The sequence below is a fragment of the Fragaria vesca genome, linkage group LG6, assembly GCF_000184155.1.
Source record: "Fragaria vesca subsp. vesca linkage group LG6, FraVesHawaii_1.0, whole genome shotgun sequence".
NCBI lineage: Eukaryota > Viridiplantae > Streptophyta > Magnoliopsida > Rosales > Rosaceae > Fragaria > Fragaria vesca.
The window spans coordinates 22,612,887-22,632,706 of record NC_020496.1 but is presented as its reverse complement, the minus strand read 5'-3'; the positions used below and the strand labels follow the sequence as shown (position 1 = coordinate 22,632,706).

The following is a 19,820-nucleotide window of genomic DNA, read 5'->3' as shown; positions in this document are numbered from 1 at the left end:
ATACTTGTATAATGTTTCTCATTCATACAGTGATGTTCACATAATCACCTACTGCTCATTCATAATTCACGAGTGTTGTGTTATTTTTATCAGTAATTAATGATATTGTTCTCTTGATCAAGAAATAGTGTCCTCTTAAGTCAATAACTCGCAGTCTAAAATGAATGATTTTTATTAACTAGCTATTTACTGTAGCATAGGGAAATATACTTATCTTTCTTTTATCATCAATTCATATTAATATTAGTTTCTCAAGTAATAGGTTGATGAGAATACAATGGAGGCGCCCACCAAAGAAATGTAATATTAATTGGATTTGGTAGCTTTCAAAGGGGTGCCTAGGCGTCAAGTTTGACAAAGAACATGGATGAGACATCTGTGCACTATTAAAAGGCACAAGGACTTGTGTAAGGTATGAAGCAAATGATCTTATTTTGTTTGTTTTTGGTCAACTAAGGGGAGCTCCTATATGTATTGTGGCAAATGTGCAAAGCCAAGCCAACCACACATTGCATCTTAGCTTTGTATTTTTAATTGGTAAGAATTGGATGAATTCACTAATCTGGCTTAATTTAATTGTCTCCTACCTAGCTACCAAATGATCTGTGATTAGGGTCTGCTGCATATATTCAAGCTTATATTCCTAGAATTGGTTTTAATAACAGCCCAGATGGTAATAACAATGCAAACTTGGATTAGTAGTACCCAGGTTGGAGAAGAATAAAGGAATATTAGTTTGTAATAACGTACAAAACATAGAATCAAATGGCTCGATGTGAGAAAAGTTTCTTGTTGTGACTTATGAGTTGATATTGTGCTTATACCGAAAGTTGATTAAGAAATCTTAATTTGGAGAAATGTAGGAGTGGGAAGTTGAACATAGTGAAGCAAATTCCAAATGAATTGGTAAACTTATAGAGTAGCTACAAGTATTTATGCAGCTGCTAAACTTTTACCAAATCTGCATGCAGCAGCTAATCATTTAAGCTAAGTTGTTGAACAATCATTTTCAACGCAATAGGACTTAAACAATTTAAGCCAGCAAGTAAGGAGAAAATTTTAATTTCAATTCTCATTGTGAATGAACATGACATTTCATGTGATTAAGTCAACCTGAGCTAAGTGTCCATAATATGATGATCTTTCTGTCCTACACAATAAGCAGGAACCTAATTATCTGCATTATTTTTTGAGACCAAGATAATTTAGGAGGCTCAATTTTACGCACATTCATTGATCTTCTTACTGAGTTCTGATCTACAGACAAATTGTTATGCCTTGCTAGTTTTAGTAGTTTTTACCAAGAGAGTGATTCATATGAGATCAAATTCCCGTTCTTGTGTGAACCACTATAATATTTCGTGGATCATGAAAGTCTGAGTCAAATTTCACCAACCACCAATTATTACACAATCTTTGGAAGCCTTTTGTTGACTTCAACTGTAGTTCGTCACTGCCCGCATCCTCTACAAGTCCACTGATCACTGCTGCATGTCTTTTTATTTTCAATTCCTTGATGTCAATGAAAACACGAACATATGTCTGCTAGAGTAATCAAAGAATACATACTGTTTGCAAGTTAAACATGTCTAATTGACAAAGCATATGATCATCCAAGGGAAGTTTGTTATGAACTTGTTAAAGGAAACGAACATATACAGTGAAATGAACCTTAGAGCAAGTCCACCCTCTAGGTCTTCGTTAGAAAAGCCTAGGTCATGGGCGAGACCTGGGTCGTCACGTGACAGTGATTTTGGGCTGCAGTTTCCACCCATGATTTTTATTTCTAGGTCGCCACGTGACAATGACTGTTTATTAAATTTTATATTAGGTATTTTGAATGTGAATAATGATTTTATGTGTTATTAAAATTATGAATAACGTATCTAAATTATAAAAAAGATAATAGATAAATTTAAAAAAAATGACATTAAAATTAATTTTATTTATTACATGACTTAAATTGAGAAGCCAAACCTAGGGAAAAAAAGAAAAGAAAAATACAATAATTAAAATTTCTAAGTCTAATTATCGACATCCTCATTACAAAAGAAATCGGTGTTTGAGGGGTCATTGAGATTGGTCGGGTTGGTCGAGTCGCCGGTCGAAGGTGGTTGAGGAAAGTAATAACTGGGGAAAGGTGGTTGTGGATATCCACCGGGGAAAGGTGGTTGAGGAAATCCACCGGGAACAGGTGTTTGGGGATATCCGCCGGGGAAGGATGTGTGGGGATATCCACTAGTTGTGTTTTCTTGCCTTTCCACTATTTCTTTTTGTCTTAACCGCCAATAATCTTTTCTAGGCCCCGGTGACATAGTACTTGGATTTACCTCCGTAATCTTTTCTTCTCTCTCTTTGATACGATCTTCCCTCTCTTGGAGTTTGAAGTGCTCATTCCGAAGATCCATTTCCAATCACATATATTCCCGTTGTTGTTGCTCTTGCAATTGTTTTGCGTATGCCTCGTCGCGTTTCTCCTTTGATTGCAATATTGATGATTGGTTGGTTGCAATCGTGACAACAACGGATGTCATAGGACACGCATCTTTGGCCGCCTTCAATCTTTTCCGGGCAGCTTCTTTTGTTGTTTTCCTTCCAATAGGCCTCACATTTGGATTCGGGGGTACCCCATCACTATTTTGGGCCAAGTTGATAGAAGGTTCATCAACTTCTTCATTTTGAGTTGATTGTGAAGCCATCTTTTCACAATCGGCTCCCGTTAATGGTGACTCATGCATCTCCATGTTGCTAGGAATGTCTTGAAACATTTGAAAACCTTCCACGACCGCGTATCAATCTTGGGCCTTGAACTCGCTCTTTTGTTTCTTTCCTTTGATCCTTGTCATCTCTTGCTTCCATATATTTTGTGTTCTTTTGTACTACGAATTAATAAATAAAACTACAATTAATAAGAATAAATAAAACTACAATTAATAAGATGTATGACATATAAGATAATTTATCGATAAGTAAATATTTATCGAAACATACATAAAAAAATATTTAATATTCATACCTCATCAACAAGACATGAACCGCTTTTTACCCAAGCTTTAGCTTGCCTTATCGCACAATGCCATTGAAACAATTCTATTAGAGATTTCCACCTTCCTATCATTGCACTTGTTGTTCGAGGGTAGGCATCCGGAAAATTGTCGAAGTAGTGCTTGAGAACATTATCCCAAAATTGCGCTTTCTTTTGATCGGTGCCCTTTTCCGCATCGTGGCTAACAAATCTCCATGACTTGCACAATTGAAGGTCTTCATCGGCTTCCCAAAGTTTTCTATCGGAAGTAGATCCACCGGCCATGAATCGAAACAAAAAAGAAGATTAAAACTATAGGAGAATGAAAGAAAATAGCTATAAAACTATGGATCACAATTTTTTGTGTGGGATGAAAAAGCTAGAGGAGGGTGATATGTATTTATAGGGAATTGTATATTTTTTCTTACCGTTGGGATTTTTTAGGATTTTTTTAATAATTATTGCATTTAATACAACAACAACAAAAAATCAACCTAACCGTTGGGATTTAACGGCTTTCTCCTTGTAGCCGTTAGATTGGAATCTTGCGTTTAAACCAACGGTCCAGATTAATTGACAGTTGGTTTTTAGTGTTTGAACGGAACCATGGCGTCTCGCCATGTGTTGCTGGCTGCGTTCAAATCACAGGCGCGCGTCTCCTTACTGCTCGTCATGCGAACGCACCAGCTAGTGACGTCCGTGTCCTTCACGTCGACCCCCCCCCCCCCCCCCCACCGTGGTTGACGTCAGCCACGATCTCTGAGCTAGGCTGAGTTGGAAACGAGGGCCCGGGTGATGAAAAATAGAGGCCTGGGTCATAGGTGAAGACTCAGGCCTGACCCAGGTCAAAGAAATTTAAGGGGTGGACTTGGTTTTTTTTTGGGTCTTCTTTTGAGGTGGCTTAAGGCCTGAGTCTTATTTTTTGGGCTGGGTGGACTTGCTCTTAGATTTCATGAAAGGATTCTGACAGGTTAAATATCAATTACCATATTTGAAAAATATAATTTTTGATCGATTGTGTGATCAAGATGCTCATATTGAGAAACAAGCACACCCTTTTATGGAAGCAATTCAGGTATTTTGCTTGACTTGAAAAAATTGGAGGCCATCAACCTATTGTCACTTTCCCAAACCATAATGGTTTCCCCTTTGAATTCACAAGAACAATTATATCTGGTCGTTTTCTCTGCAACCAATAGCATTATATTTCTTCTTTGAACAATCAATGCATATATACAAAGGTTCTATTTTCTGTGTATACAAGGCATGCTACTCTTGTTTGCATGCAAAAAATTAGAGTAAGTGGCTATAAAGCCCCATATTATATAGGCAAGAATATTGGTCCTAAGCTTCTGTTCTAGCATTCCAGGTTGAGGAACTATATCATCTTCTCAAACTTATCAAGATTCTTCACCCTTTGCATACACCTAGCAAACAGTGCGAAAAGAACTCCTGCACAGTTACAAAGAAACGAATTTGATGAAGGCAATCTTTAAATTGGTAAATGGAGTCTTTATATCAAAAATTTTGGAGTAAAAGGTGATCACCTGCACCGACGTATGACCCATTTGCAAAAGCCAGATTGCCTTGACTGCCCAGAGTGACCCCAAGGTTGAGCAGGGTACTCCCTAAGACTGTATACATCGTTGCCATTTGGAGAATATTTGCTTTCTTAGCTGCTCTTTCTGACTGTCAAATGTAGTTTTCTTTTATCATTATAAAGTGAACTTGTGTTTGTATATGCTCAGATACTATGTTACAAGTGAAAAATGTATCCACTCTAGTCAAAAATTAATGATCAGTGGAATACCTCAAGCACCCGAACTCGGAGTTTCAAATCCCCCGACTCAAGTTCTTTCACAAACTCCTCTATTCTCTGAACTCTGTACGGCATGGACATTGTGTAGCTTCTGGCCTAAAAATGCATACAGAAAACTCTTAAGTTTTTCTTGAACATGTACTTCATGGAAACAAGTACATGGAACTAAATGAAAGAAAGCCAGTTAAGTTTCAGTACATCATCGGCTTGTTTCCTGATTTCATTTACAAGCTGTGTCCCAGTACGCCGCTTCTGTCTTAAATCTAAGAGTTCCTGCATATGGCATAATATCATCAGTGATATGCTTCCAAACCATTGCCAAGGGAAACCACAATTTGTTATTCACCAAGTGGTAAATTATTATTGTTAGGAAAATATAAGAAACCTGGGCATAAGGTGCAGCAATCTTCACGAAGGAGAAATCTGGATTTAGAATATAGCCTATGCCTGAAAGCAAAATTTCTAGTGAGAAATAGATCCAAAACGTAAAGGTAATATGCACAAGAGATCTCATCTTTGACTTGGAAAGAACAGTCGTTACATCTAGGAATACACAGAATCAATGACTAAAATGTTCCAAAAAATGGGAAATCTTTAGTTAGTATCATGATGAGAGAGAGCACCTTCCAGGGTTGAGAATGCCCTGAGTACAAAAGTAAATGTGGATGGGAATCGAAAAGGCTGATCTTGTGCAATTGCAAACAAATCCTGCCATTGGGAAATTTTACCAACTTTAGATCATAAAAAGTTTCTATAGAATGGAAAGGGTGAATTATTTAACATTGATCTTCATCAACGCAGTGACGCAACTAACCAAAAATATCAACATTGTAAATGGTTTACAGTCAATATACTAATAGCCAGTAGAAGCTGTGTTTGTTTCATCATGTCCCCATTTCTAACCCTATCTATACAGATAAAAGTGGAAGCTGTTTTCAGTAAGTATCACTTGAACTCGCTTGGAGTGACAAACATAAGTATACCTCCCCAATTGCAGAAAAGGTAGTCTGCTGATCTGGTGTCTGGTCCAGCAAATTGTTCAAAAAGAATTGAACGGATCTCCTTACCTAGAGATAAGGGAAGAAAAGAGAAAACAAATTAGTACCTAATGCTCTAGACAGCCTTTAAACATTATATGAGTTCTGGCAAGTTGCGTACGGAAGACAAGTCTCCTGTGGGCTGAAGTGCTCCAAGATCTATGAGGCATTGCATAACCTGCAATTTGATTTTATCAGACTAAGCATTTGAAGCCAGAAAATTTAGAATATATTCAAGTGTTCTTTAGATGCATGCTTCAGAGTCATGCTAATGCTTAGATGATCAAATCTGTCACAGATGACAAATGTTTATATTATGTGTGGGAATTGAAAATCAGAATAGAAAAGTTCAAAGGGAGCAGACAGAACTAAAGATAGAAAAATGGACCTTTTTGGCATCTTTTTCATATATAGAATAGAAAAGTTCAAGTAGTCTCTCTCGGGTGAAAGATTTAATATCTCCCATCATGCCAAAATCATAATAGATTAGAGTTTCATCCACATCAATAGCGAGATTTCCTGGATGAGGATCAGCGTGGAAGAAACCGGTTCTGAGTATCTGCAAGCACAGAAAAATTTAGTATTATTCACCTATATAAGATGAATTTGTTAGTTATCGTAATCAAAAGAAAGGAACAGCAAGATGTGTGATCACAGGAATTGGTGTGGAGAAGAACAAAGGAACTGACCTGGATCAAGTATGCTTCAATAGCATGTGATGCAATTTGAGAACGATTAAAACCCTGTGCGTCTAGCATATCTAGCTGGTTTATCTTAATACCTGGTGATGGAAGAAACACAACTTATCAACAACATAAAGTTGATGCTGACCAACAGCAGAAGGCAAATACAAGATCTGAAAAAGTGGAGAAGATACATCAGTATAGAGCAAAACCTGGAACATACTCCAATGTCAGCACCTTCGTTGCAGTATAATCCCAAAAGACCATCTACAAAATGGAAGAATGTTGTTTAAATATAAATCAACAACATTGAACAAGAGATTGCAGTTTTATAGGTTTTAGTCCCCTAACAAGATCACATATTTAAGGCTCATCTTGTAGCTCTGTAGCAAGAAACATACAGGTACTCGAACCCACTTTACATTCCGAAAGTCTCTGCGAAATCTGTCAGCATTCTTCCCTTCATTTATATAATCAATTTCTTGATACAAAATCCTGCAATACGTATAGTAAAAGTATGATTCAAAGCATCAGATCTCACATTATCTGAAGGGAGAAATGAGACATGTTTCACTAGAATCTTTCGGCCAAGCTCAAATTCACATGCTTACACTAATAGTCCAAGAAATGTCAACAAATATGAAATATTAACAAGAAACCAAGATACATTTAGTACATACGTGGCACATTCTTCATATACACCAATCCAGTCCCTTGATGGACCACCAAAGCTTTCACTTCTCTGGAAATACTCTGCAATTAGCTTTAGGTTTTCTGAAAGGAAAGAGCAGAGGATTAGACAGCTAACTTAACTTCTAAATTTAAACTAATATCGTACTCCTCTAAGAGATATGACAAGCACATCAGCTAGCTAGATACAAAATCACAGAACTCCATATATACATGTCTGATGTTATGCACTCACTTAAGTCAATGTCAAAAAGCTTCTTCAGACCAGGTCTCTGAACTTTCACAACTACTTTCTCTCCATTATGCAGGATAGCGCGATGAACCTAAAAACATGACTCATTGATTAGCTAAAGAGAATAATCAACAATATAGACAGACAACATAGTACTGAAGCTAAAATACCTGACCAAGACTAGCAGCAGCAATTGGCTGGTCCTCGAACTCCTTAAACAATATATTGATTGGAGCTCCTAGTTCAGTCTCAATAAAGCCTTTCGCTTTTACTGGTGAGAAAGCGGGGACCCTGTCCTGAATTATATAACATGAGAATCACATGAATCACAAGAGGAATACTAACCTTGAATTCATCTAGACATAACTGCACAAACGCTTGAGAGCTAATCTTAAACTAATAAAAGGTTACACATTTTCTGAGCACAGCCCTATCAAAAAGTATAGTAACCTAAATCATCAAGTACCTGTAACTTGGCCAGCTCTTCCACAAACTCGTGTGGAAACAGATCCGATCTTGTGGAAGATAGTTGTCCGAGTTTGATAAAGGTTGGGCCAAGCTGCAGTACACGCTCTCGCAGCCATGAGGCAGTCTTGCGCCTTCTGATTTTCTGAATGAGAGATTTTTTTTGTAAAGACTTGAGCAGAACAGAAGAGCAAAGAAGTCCACAAACCAACAACTGAAGGGACACTTGTCCAGGAATGACATAAAGCAAAACAGACTTCAAGCTCACAAAACCAACAAACCCACCTGCTTATCTTCTGTGAAACCTCCTATATATGCCCACTTTGCATTGTCCAACAGAATACGAACACGCAATGAGAGAACAAAAGACCACACATCTGCAGATCGTTGCCACGAATTATAGTTTTCATTGGCCCAACTAAAGCTCTCATCTGAGGGCAAAACTCTTAGCTCCTCCAATGGGGGAAGTTTCTTAGAGGATTTAGATTTCTGTGTCTTAACCAAGGTTGCAGCTGGAGTAGAATCTCTTCTAACTAGAGTTGCTCCATTAACAACCGGCTTCGAACCATTCACTCCATTCACTATGTCAGGCTTATTAGTAGATGAGGTTTGTCTTTTCATTACCTCACTAGCAGGCACCATTTTCACAGACCTTCCATTGACACCAAGCCTTGAAGATGATGACTCAGACTGTCGCATTTCCACTTGAAACCGAAGACATTGATTGGCCTGATCCGGATTACTAGTTGGTCTCCCGGAATTGAGGAATTTAGGAACCGAAATTGAGCTTGAAAAACTAAGACTATTTACTGATTTCCCTTGAATTATCACCTCCACATTGTGCCCATAGCATCTATTTGTAGCCAGTACTGCAGCCATCTATGATTGCAGACACCTACAGCACACAATAACCACAGAAACTCTAAATCAACATTTAAAAATGAAAAATCCCAAATCCCAACTTGGCTTCAAAGAACAGAAACATATAGAGCTTTTTTAAAGGACAAACTTTATAAAACTGAACCAGAAAACTGAAAAAGACCACAACGTTAGTGTTCAGCTGTTCATAGTAAAATGGAATTCTCAATAAACTGCAATAATGATCATCTGATCTTCAATATGCATATGAACAAAACTGACCCAACCAGCACTCAAGTTAGATAATCAACACATTTCAGACTGAAAAGCATTGGAATTGGACATAAATTTCAAGAAGAGCAACATATTGCAAGTCAACTAAAAGCATAAAACTTTGATATAATTCTATGAAACCAAAGACAACCCAGATGCAAGAAAGACTAAACAAACTTACTGGGTATGAAGAACTGAAGGAATCAGAACCAAAGCTCCACTCTTTCACAGACTGTGGGAGTCTTGGAGAAAGAAGGTGGACTTGTGGAGCAATATTTAATGGGTTTCTCAACAAGATTTACAAGCAGGCAGTACTTTAATAGAAAGAATAATAATAATGAGGAAGTGAGAGACGTTAGAACCGTTAGATAGGTTACTATAACAAGAAGAAGAAGAACATGGACAACATGAGACTATGAGAGGTGTGTCCAAAGTTTCCTAGAGCATTGCGTCCAAGGCAGAGTTTTGGTGTTGGGAGCAAGCAATTTGTGTTGAAGACAAAAAACTGAAAATGGTGTGTTAAACTGGCGCCATTCAGTTGCTTGGTGCGTGTTGGGCTGCTATACATTCGGACCAGTTCATGTCACGTGGCAAGTCTCAGGTCTGGTAAATTTTACTGGCTATGCTCTCAATCCTGTCATAGTCTACGGTGTGTCACTGTCATTGGAAAGAAATATCATATCAGAATACGTAGAAGGGAAGGTTAGCAACTTAGCATTGCAACCATTTTGCTTCGTTGATGCCAATTTTTACCAAGAATGACATCAAAAATGGCAAAACACAGTCTAGTTCATAAGAATGTCTTTGTTATGTGGTCTCGCACATAAAATGCCACGATCAATCAGGCCACATGTTACGTAGTCTTGTATAGAAAGCTTATATATTTACAAGTTGCTCTAAGCTCATAGGAACCAGTAAATATGTAAGTTTTTATATTTCAATCTTTTCTTACTCAAAAACAGTGGTCATTTGTGATATTAGGTGCTAATTACTCGCCTATATTTCAAATTCTTATTAGCTTGCCTTGACCCTCTTAATAGTTGGATTGTTCATACCCAAACATCTTAAGGGGGCAGCAGTCGACGGCAGGGAAGATTCTAGCGTTTTCGAAAAGATTATTAGTGAAACCGACTCTCTCAAATTTAGCCATTGCTCAACAACAGCAAAGTGGTTTGTTCTTTTCCAAAAACAAGGTGAAGGCAATGTATGTGTGAAGTGAAAATAACCCTTTTCTTCATGTGTGAAAAGAACATTACCAATTATATCATGTTTGTGATGTAAGAGAACTAAAGTTCAAACAAATTGAAAGGAGTTGTAACTTAGTATACAAATTGGGAAAACATCTAATCCTCGCTCGATCCTTAATCCTTCTGGCTTCTGCATATTGGAAAGATTTTGTTGTTCTGGTGAAGGAGATCCAGACGGAACTGCACTTGGGATTTTTGGCATTCGAGGTGGGAGCAAAATTGCTGTGATACTATTTTAGACTTTAGATATTAAACTATCAATTTTCTGTTTTGGACTATGCAATAGCACATTGATTTATGATATGTGAGTGAGAGTGAGAGTGACCTATATGCATCGCTTCCATGTTCTTCTAACCTAACCAGACCAAACCCCGTGGCCCTGCTCTACCTAAATTTGCCGCAAGAATGGAATTTTGGACTTTGGAGTTGAATTTGAGAAATCGATAACATATGGGGAGAAGAAAATTAGGAGAAACTCAATTGGCAAGGAAGGAACTCTAAGGTTGTTACATGGAAACTCAATCATACGAGATCGAGGTTGAAAGTTGCAATTGATGGATCAAACATGATAGTTTTGATATCTAATAAATATATTCTCCAAATTAATTAGTTGCAAATGTGGTCATATATCTGTTGATACCCAAAAAATCATGCACTTTGCCACGTTACAATTTGTTACGCAATTCGTGAAAAAATCCATAATCTTGGGTTAAATCCTTGATTATAACTCATCAAGCAAACATACCCATTGATGTGGGTCAAAGCCACATCCACGCATCTTTGGGGCTTGTAGAAGTGAGTGTGGTGTGAAAGGTCACGGAGACACATGATGCTCGTCCATCAGTTTAATGTCGTTAATAGTTTCGGTCTTAGGTCCGAAACTCAAGCCCAACGGCTTAAATCGATGACGAATCGGTGAAAACAAGAGAATTGGACTACCCATTCCCAAGACCCAAAATGCTTTTGATACCCAAAGCCCAACTCCTTTTAAAGACCCAAACCCATCTCTTTTGCATAATAAGTCAAATTTCCCACCTTCTTCCTTCTCATGAAACTTCTTTAACCTGCTTCCCCGCAATAGTGTCAAATTCATGATTCACAATTTTATTCAATAGAAAAGTCTCTTTTAATTCTAAGCCAAGGAAGAAGAGAATGTGCACCTAATTCTAAAGCAACTCCTTCATCCTCGAATGACGAAATCGTGGGCTTCAAATTAGTTCGACAACCTCGTTCTTGGTGTTTTGTGCCTACAGCCGTCCCTGCAGTGAGTCGATTCTCTCTTTTTGCGAGGCAAGCTTCTCTTTCCCAAGTTTTAAGGAATAAATCATGTATCCAGAAGACTACTTTGTTTTACCTAGATATTCATATGTTTTTGTTCATCAAAACCTTATCCATTGAGCCTATAAAAGGTGAGTCTATGCAGTAGAAAAGATCATCAAGCATGATCAAGCAAAACCCATAAACAACCTTCCCTAAGCCTTCAAGCATCCAAGCACCAAATCCAGCCCTTAATCACCATCCTAGAAAAACTACCTTCAATTTCTATTTTATCAGAAATCCCAGATCCAAAAAACCCCAATTCTCTCACTGCAGTGTGTTTCTAGCTCTCACACCATTCTTCATGCTGCCAAGCTCCTTTTGATTTCCATGTTGTCTGAATCACGGACGAATTTCTCCCATTAATCGAATTATTGGGTTGAATTTGGCCTAGTCATTGTTTAATTCAAAAAGGACCCTCACAATATCATACGCAAATGATATGTAATACCTTGTGAGAAAAGATCTACGTCCGGACTAGTATGTAGATGTGTGTCCGGATTATTTCTTATTTACATACTTTCGGCAATATAAATCATAATATTAACCGTTCAAAAGTTTGATTAAATAATAAAGATCATCTCTGCAAAAAATCAATATAAATAAAATTTGTTTGCTCATCCGATTGCATTAAACAAATTAACAGTTCTAGTGAAAGTTAACAACATCATGATTAACCGTCAATTTGTTTTGTTCATTCGGCTTAGCAAACGATTTTTGTTTATTTTGATCTTTTGCAGAGGTGATCTTTATCGGTTAATCTAACTTTTAAATGGTTAAAATTATGAGTTACATTACCGAAACTATGTAAATAAGAGATAATCTAAACGCACAAATATATATAATAGTTTGGACACAAGTATTTTCCTATTTTGTAGCCAACTATTAGGACTTTTAAACAGGCCAACATGACATGTAAAATATCACTATATATGCACGTGGAATACAAGGGTTAGTGCTTACATGAAAACTTCTTAGCAGATTGTGAGATATTTAATTGCTTTACTTTATCATATAGAAAATTGATGGAAGTACGTGGTGAATCTTTCAAACCATTCTTCCTAAGATGTCAAACTTGTTGGTAAAAGTCACAAGATTGACTTGTTAAACATTATCGTCATCTGTACACACGCTAATTTGCTTGCTCCGATCATGTTTAATACTCGATAGTCTTTCTTGTTTATTTGTTGCACCGGTAAATATTTGCAGTATATGCGTTATTTGCGCTATAGTTATTTGCGCTTGTTACTATAGCTTCTATACTTAATTCTATGTTTTAAGAGTGAAACTTAGAATATCTCATTTATCAAAACGAGTGTTATGAGTTATGAGAGTATGAGACTCATAACAATAGTCTCATAACACTATATCAAATTATTTCATAAAAAAAAAACACTATATCAAATTATTGTGCAACTTATCGTGTAAGTTACATAAGTAAACATTTAGACATCTCTAATATGTCTTCACAAAGTGAATCTAAATGATATATACAAGATCTAATCACCACAGGACACAAATGTTCATCTGATAACTTAAGAGTTTAGGTGTAAAACACACATATACATGTTTGCATTTTATAAACGTTGATTAGAGCTTAAATCACAATTTATTGTTAAAGATCAGGAAACGTTTTAACTTAACACATAAGGTAATCCTTTTATTATATGGGTAACTTTCTTTTTACTTCACCACCTATCATGCACATTTGACACATAAGGTTGTAACTTGTAACAGACAAAGAATCGTGTCATCAAGAAACCATCGGGAAGATGCATGCAATCTACCAAGTGCTTCTGGTCTAACTTGTTCGTTTTGTGCTCTCCTGCGTTTTGACCCTTTACAAAATTACATGATTCCTCTTGGAAATTTGAACAAGAATAGCGTGCCTAGGTACACAAGGACTAATTCAAAAGTCTCGCAAACCCGTACAGCAATCAAAGCTAACTGGAAAGTTCAAGCGGTTCTTCCCAATCAGAAAAGGTATAAATTCCAGCCCAAGTGTCATCAATATTATCACCTCGATCTCTTAACTTTGAAGATACACGTTTCCGATCAGAATTTCACATAAACATTTGAAATATATATTCATGCAGAGGTTCAGAGCCACCACCAAGTTTTTGCCACTCCTTTCAGGGAAGAAGATCTCTCCACATTATTCTTCTGGTGTAGTGCTTGCAAAAAGCCCTGGTCTTGGATTTTCAGTTTCATCCTCCTCCTGGTTTGGGTTCCCCAAAGGTATATATCTGCTTCAATATGACTTGATCCTTGGTTTTTGAAACTGAAAGGTTTCACCTTTAAGGTTTTGTTTTGTGTTTGGTCATCTTCATTGCATTGATGGGGTTTATCTGTAATTGGCAATGGTGGTCTGGTAGCCATTTGAGACACTGAAAGGGGTTTAATCCATTCTTTCATGCCATTGATGGGTATTATCTTTAATTGGCTGTTGTGGCTTGGTGGCCATTTCACAAAATTGATTGGGTTTGGTTATTTCTTTTCATGCCATTGATGGGTTTATCTCTAACTGGCTATGTTGGTCTGGTAGCATAAGGGCATTGGTCCTCTCTACCATTGATGGGTTTATGTCTAATTGGCTGCAGTGGTATAGCCATTAGCGGACAAATTGAAAGGGTTTTATGATCATTTCTTTTCATTTCATTGATGAGGTTATCTCAATGCAAGAGTACTTTTAGAGATTTCAAGGTTTGAGTTCAAAGTCAAGAACTCAAGATAATAAAAGATGATGAGCTTAAAACACTGTTTTGGGTTTTAGACTCTGTGGGGTTGTGGGAATACTCATGTTGCATTTTATTATGATCGAGCAATTAGTGTTAACTATTTCTGGTAGGTTGTGTTTTATTCTAAGATAATACCATGAGAAGTCTAGTCATGTATGCCTTAATAATGTAGAGACTTAATAGAGTGGGACTATATTTTCTATTCTGTTTTTAGCATTTGGAAATTGGAATCTATGCATTTGCTTTTCAGTTTTGACTTGTGGATTGTGTATTTGTTAAAGAAATAAGTCTTATTTCGAACCAAAAAAAAAAAAAAAAAAGAAAAATAAGTCTTATGCATGACTTGTTTTATAACTAGGGATGACAAACTTGTTTTATAACTAGAGATGACAATGGGTAGGGTAGGGTCATGGGATCAAAATACTATACATGTACATTTTTTCATTTCTCATTCTTGTACCCACCCTATTTCTCGTAAATTAGATAATGAAGATTTCCCGTCCCCGTTCTTTTTGGGGATTACGTTCTCATACATGCCTCAATCCCTGTTAACAATTATGTAATAATTAATTTTTTAAAAATAATTACGAAATATAGAAATATGAAAATAAAATCAAATACATATATAACTTTGGTTAAAAATGAAGTTTTTATAAATATTCATTAAAAAAAATCATAATAAAAAAATATTACAAAAGATTTTACATAAATATCTATTAATAAATTGTATATAATAATATTTTCATCATAAATAAGTGGGGATATGATGAATATCAAAATACCATACCCGTCTTATACCTGATTTAAAAATCCGAATACTGAGAATCCTCGTAGCCGTCACCCGTTTACCTTCCTGCTGGGGATTATTTCCTCGTAACAAAGCTTACCGCTCATTGTCTACTTGTTTCTGCAGACCCAAAAGATACAAACCCATTCTTAAATCAAGTCATGTCAGTTTCAACAAGTTCATGCGCTGTTGCAAAACAAGGGTTGATGCCCGAAAGTGGAGTTGAGCAGATTGAATTGCTCAGGGCACGTGATGATATACATGGGGGTGTCGTTGTAGACATGGATGACCAACCTATGGATTCTGATGTTTTCGCTTCCTTGCTCAAAGCTTCACTGTCAGAATGGAGGCAAAAGGTTTATATTCTTGTTTTTGTTATGTATTAATGTCATCATCCCATTCCATTTCTGGTGTTCACTTGATGTAAAGGCTGCTGGCATCTCTGAGGATCTGATTATGTTATTTACTTAAATTCTATTTCGTAGGAAAAGAAGGGCGTTTGGATCAAATTGCCGATTGAACTCTCAAATCTTGTTCATCCTGCAGTTAAGGTATACGATTTTATTGAAGAACTCGCTGTATATCTGAAACTCAAAACATTGGATTCTTCATCATTACTCCAAATAGTCTTTCTATTATTATAATCCTAATGTATAACACCAAGCGTTGAACTGATTAATCTTTTAACCAAAAAAAAAAGTACTTTCTTTGTTGGACAGGGATACAAAAATCTATTTTATTCTAGTAAATCCAAACAAGTAGCTTACAGAATACAAACTCTAGCCTTTGACTGAAACTTATTAAGAAATTGAGACACTAGAGTTCCTTTTTTCTTTTTTACTTGTGCAGGAAGGATTTACTTATCACCATGCTGAATCAGATTACATAATGCTGAAACGTTGGCTGCCTGAAACTGTTGATACTCTTCCCGCAAATGCTTCTCATCGAGTAGGCATTGGTGCTTTCATCATGAACAGTAAGAGAGAGGTATGCCTTCTGCATTCAGATCTAAGTTTCCTACTGTTCTTGACATCTAGAACGATAGGGTCAATCTTTTTAATGTATACAGTTTTACACTAGTAACATTGTTGGCATTCAAAATCACAATTTCCTCTTGTTTGATTGCCATTTTCTAACCAAAATTGATCTTTCTAGTACTTGACTTGGGAATGTTGTTAGCTTCTAGATCAGATAATAATTGCCATACATGTTTCCTGTTGATAAATGCATTGCATGGTTCTAAGTGATCAACTCAGTGTCTTTGACTCAACAACTTCATTAAACCAAATCATGTTGGTTAGACAACTGCTACAAAATCATGTTGGTTGTAGAATTCAATATGTTCCAAGGGAAGCAAATTCAATAGCCCATGGTTTTGCTTCTCATTCTTTAAGAAATAGTGATAGCCAAGTTTGGTTTGTTATTGCTCCCGATTTCATAAGGGATGCCTTGTTTCAATGAATTGCTTTAAAAAAAAAAAAAAACAACTTCATTAAACCAAATCACATGGAAACACTAGGACAACCTACTCAAAATGAAGAGACAAAAGCACAGGCAGTTGGCAGTCTTCATTTCATACAAAATAATTTTTATGAAGTGGTTATAGTGATATAATTTTCAATTGAATAATATGGCATGTATCCCCAGTTTCAGTCTTGCGCTCTGATCTACAGTTCAAATAAATCACCTAGCATTTCTTCTTTCTAATTGCTACGTAGAAAACTTGCATATGCAATACAAGCAAAACTTTTAGAATTTTCCATCATTCTACATAATTCTGTAAGCTTCTTATGTTGTATCTGTCTTTGAGTACATCATGTTTCTGTTGCTGTATACTATATTTTTTCCCCTAATAATTTTACTCGTTTGTCAGGTGCTTGTGGTTCAGGAGATCAATGGCAGATTCAAAGATACGGGTATCTGGAAGATGCCAACTGGGGCTGTTAATGAAGTGAGTATATTGTATGCAAGAGCAATATAATTCACAATTTTCATCTCCTTACGGGTTTTGTTTTTACTCCATCCACAGGGTGAGGATATATGTGCAGCCGCAGTTAGGGAAGTCAAAGAAGAGACAGGAGTAAGTGATTACTGATCAACTGTAAGTACAATTAACTGATTGAAACTCCCATAATGTAAATTTAATACGAAGTCCTTTTTTTTTTTCATTGTTTTGATACAGATTGAGACAGAGTTCGTGGAAATATTAGCCTTCAGGTAAGAAACTAGTCTTCAATCGAATTTTAGATACTTGTGTTTACTTGGCATATAGCAAGGAAGCATCAGGTTATCCAATATATATTATACACACACACACACACACCTCCTTACCTTAGTTAAGGTACATATTTCCTTAATTTAACCTACTTTCTGATCATATTTTCTAATCATAGATTTGGTGATCGTAAGTCATCCAAATGTTTGATTTATTTTTAATGATCTTGAACGGTGTAGGTTTGACATAAGTGTTAAGTTTTTTGTTTTAATCTCAGCCATCCAAGCCTATTAAAAAACAGATCTAATGGTGTGGGTCTATCCCTATAAATGAACAAAAAAAGGGATCGCTCATTAGAAGGGACATATATATATATATATAAGTTTAAATCAGACATGGAACAATGCATGTTGCTCTTTTCATATTCAGTTATACCGTCTTCATTCTCTCTCTCTCTCTCTGTCTCTTTACAGGCACAGCCACAAGTCATTCTTTCGAAAATCAGATTTGTTTTTCGTTTGCATGTTGAAACCACAAAGTTTTGACATCCAGGAACAGAATCAAGAGATTGCCGCAGCCCAGGTAATTTCTACTAGACAGAAAAAAAAAAATACATATATATATATAAATATATAATAATGAGTTGATAGGTGAAAAGACTTGTTATACTCTTTTAACTGTTGAATGGCATTCAATCTTATGTAAAATCAACGAAAACCAAGATGAAAAACTAATTTAATGTTATTTTCTGGGAATTTTCTTCAGTGGATGCCGTTTGAGGACTATGCAGCTCAACCCTTTGTCAAACAAAACAAACTCTTTGATTATGTAGCAGATATCTGTTTGGCAAAAACAGATAAGCAGTATACCGGTTTTACTCCTCTAGCAACAACTACATCATCCGGAAAAGCAAGCTACTTGTATTTTAACAACCGAGATATGGGTGATGACCTACTCACTTCTGATAAACAACAATAGAAAACTTGATCCAACTCCATAAAAAATATGCGAGAACAATTCCTGTGAATCACCATCGTTGTGAAATCCCTTTTAGTGTTACAAATAGTGTCAGAGAATTCATTCAGGTTTGGGTTTAACCTTGTACGTACATGTGTACATTGATGTCTTAATGGTCAAAGTAGTGTCAATAACGATTCCTGTTGATTATGTGTCATGTATATGTCTGTACGCAGTGAAATCTGCTAATTGGTTTGATGTAATTTCCCAACTGTAACGTGTCATTTGCTCTGTCTCTTTACTCTTTAGTTCAATAAATCAAATATATTTGCCCTATCGCTCTTGCCATTGTTCACTGTTTGGATCTTCATGCCTATTTGGCTTTCACTTGGAAAGATTGATGAGACCTCAGATGTCCGTTGAATTGTGAGCGATGAGTTCAAATCTTTCTCCTGGCCGGGATAGGATGCCACATATCATTTCCCCTCTCTGATAGTTGTATATATCTTGTTGCAAGTTTCCAATATGCCAGTGCTTTCTGTAATTTTTTTTTTTTTTTTTTTTTTTTGTTTGATTCATTGTTTTTACGAGCTTCCAATGAAGTTGGCAATCTATCAATTCTTTTGCCCATTAAAAGAAATATGTCAATTTCAGAAGGTTTCATCATATGTTGATTTGTGAATTCTAATAAATAAGTTGAAAGTAAGAGCTTGCAGATGCCTCTGTTGCTACATCTAGAATTTACACCATCTGTTCTTCAATTTATATTCTATCTAGTTCCTAGCTCACTTGTTTCAAAAGGAACTTCCACTTATTTCACAAGGAGGTGCAGGTTAGTTTCCATGTGTTTCTGGGGTCAAACTTGTTCTTTAGTTTTGACCATTTCATTGTCAAAAACTCAAAATAATGAGCATTATTTTGTTAATTCATGCAGCAAGGAAATCTTTCTAGCTTCTTTTCTTGCAGTCTTGCCGAAGAGACTTTGTCTTTTGTGTACAGAATACAGATTCACCCTCCTGGGTTGGCTTCCCCAAATGTGTGTGTTTCATGCTGATTTAGTCCTTGGTTTGTATGCCATTGTTGGGTTTATCTCTAAATTTGAATCTCACTGTTAAATATTTCTGATTGGCGGTCAATTATTTCTAGAATGAATGACTCCTTCCATATAAAGTGTTAAGTGTGAGGTATAAGGTTGTTGGCAATCCTTATATAGAACAAAACACAACCTATGAAACCTAAAACAATTGAGAGATTGGTCTTCCACATCTGAAGAACAAGTTGAAGAAGTAGAAGAACCAACATGAACTCATGGAACTTAGGTAAAATCATGCATATGCATTTCATGGTTTTTCACAGAGGATAGCAATATCACTTGCCATCCTAAAAATCTGGGTTTCCAGCTTTTTGATCTTTTGTTCTGTTGTTCTGTTGTCTTATGTTTAAGTTTTTTTACCATTGTTCCATAAGAACTATGTCT

The 19,820-nt window shown here is 36.2% G+C and overlaps 2 protein-coding genes across 2 annotated transcripts; one reads left to right on the top strand and one right to left on the bottom strand.

Annotated features, from left to right (window-relative positions):
• Window positions 1-4,211: 4,211 nt before the first annotated feature.
• Window positions 4,212-9,462, bottom strand: LOC101310138 (uncharacterized protein sll1770-like). The gene is made up of 18 exons (XM_004303524.1): window positions 9,264-9,462; window positions 8,237-8,846; window positions 7,953-8,096; window positions 7,657-7,782; window positions 7,490-7,577; window positions 7,245-7,338; window positions 6,966-7,059; window positions 6,777-6,831; window positions 6,571-6,662; window positions 6,270-6,440; window positions 6,003-6,059; window positions 5,828-5,911; window positions 5,468-5,552; window positions 5,230-5,291; window positions 5,043-5,117; window positions 4,836-4,940; window positions 4,573-4,714; window positions 4,212-4,477 (listed from the first exon to the last, which is right to left on the bottom strand). Exons 2-18 carry the CDS (start codon window positions 8,828-8,830, stop codon window positions 4,404-4,406), a joined length of 2,142 nt encoding a protein of 713 aa, XP_004303572.1. The 5' UTR covers window positions 8,831-8,846; window positions 9,264-9,462; the 3' UTR covers window positions 4,212-4,403.
• Window positions 9,463-13,817: 4,355 nt separating this feature from the next.
• LOC101309850 (nudix hydrolase 2-like) lies at window positions 13,818-18,678 on the top strand. Its single transcript, XM_004303523.1, has 9 exons — window positions 13,818-13,884; window positions 15,298-15,527; window positions 15,657-15,722; window positions 16,021-16,158; window positions 17,045-17,122; window positions 17,201-17,251; window positions 17,354-17,388; window positions 17,860-17,968; window positions 18,152-18,678. The coding sequence occupies exons 2-9, from the start codon at window positions 15,333-15,335 to the stop codon at window positions 18,362-18,364; spliced, it is 885 nt and encodes a 294-aa protein (XP_004303571.1). The 5' UTR covers window positions 13,818-13,884; window positions 15,298-15,332; the 3' UTR covers window positions 18,365-18,678.
• The last annotated feature ends 1,142 nt before the right edge of the window (window positions 18,679-19,820 follow it).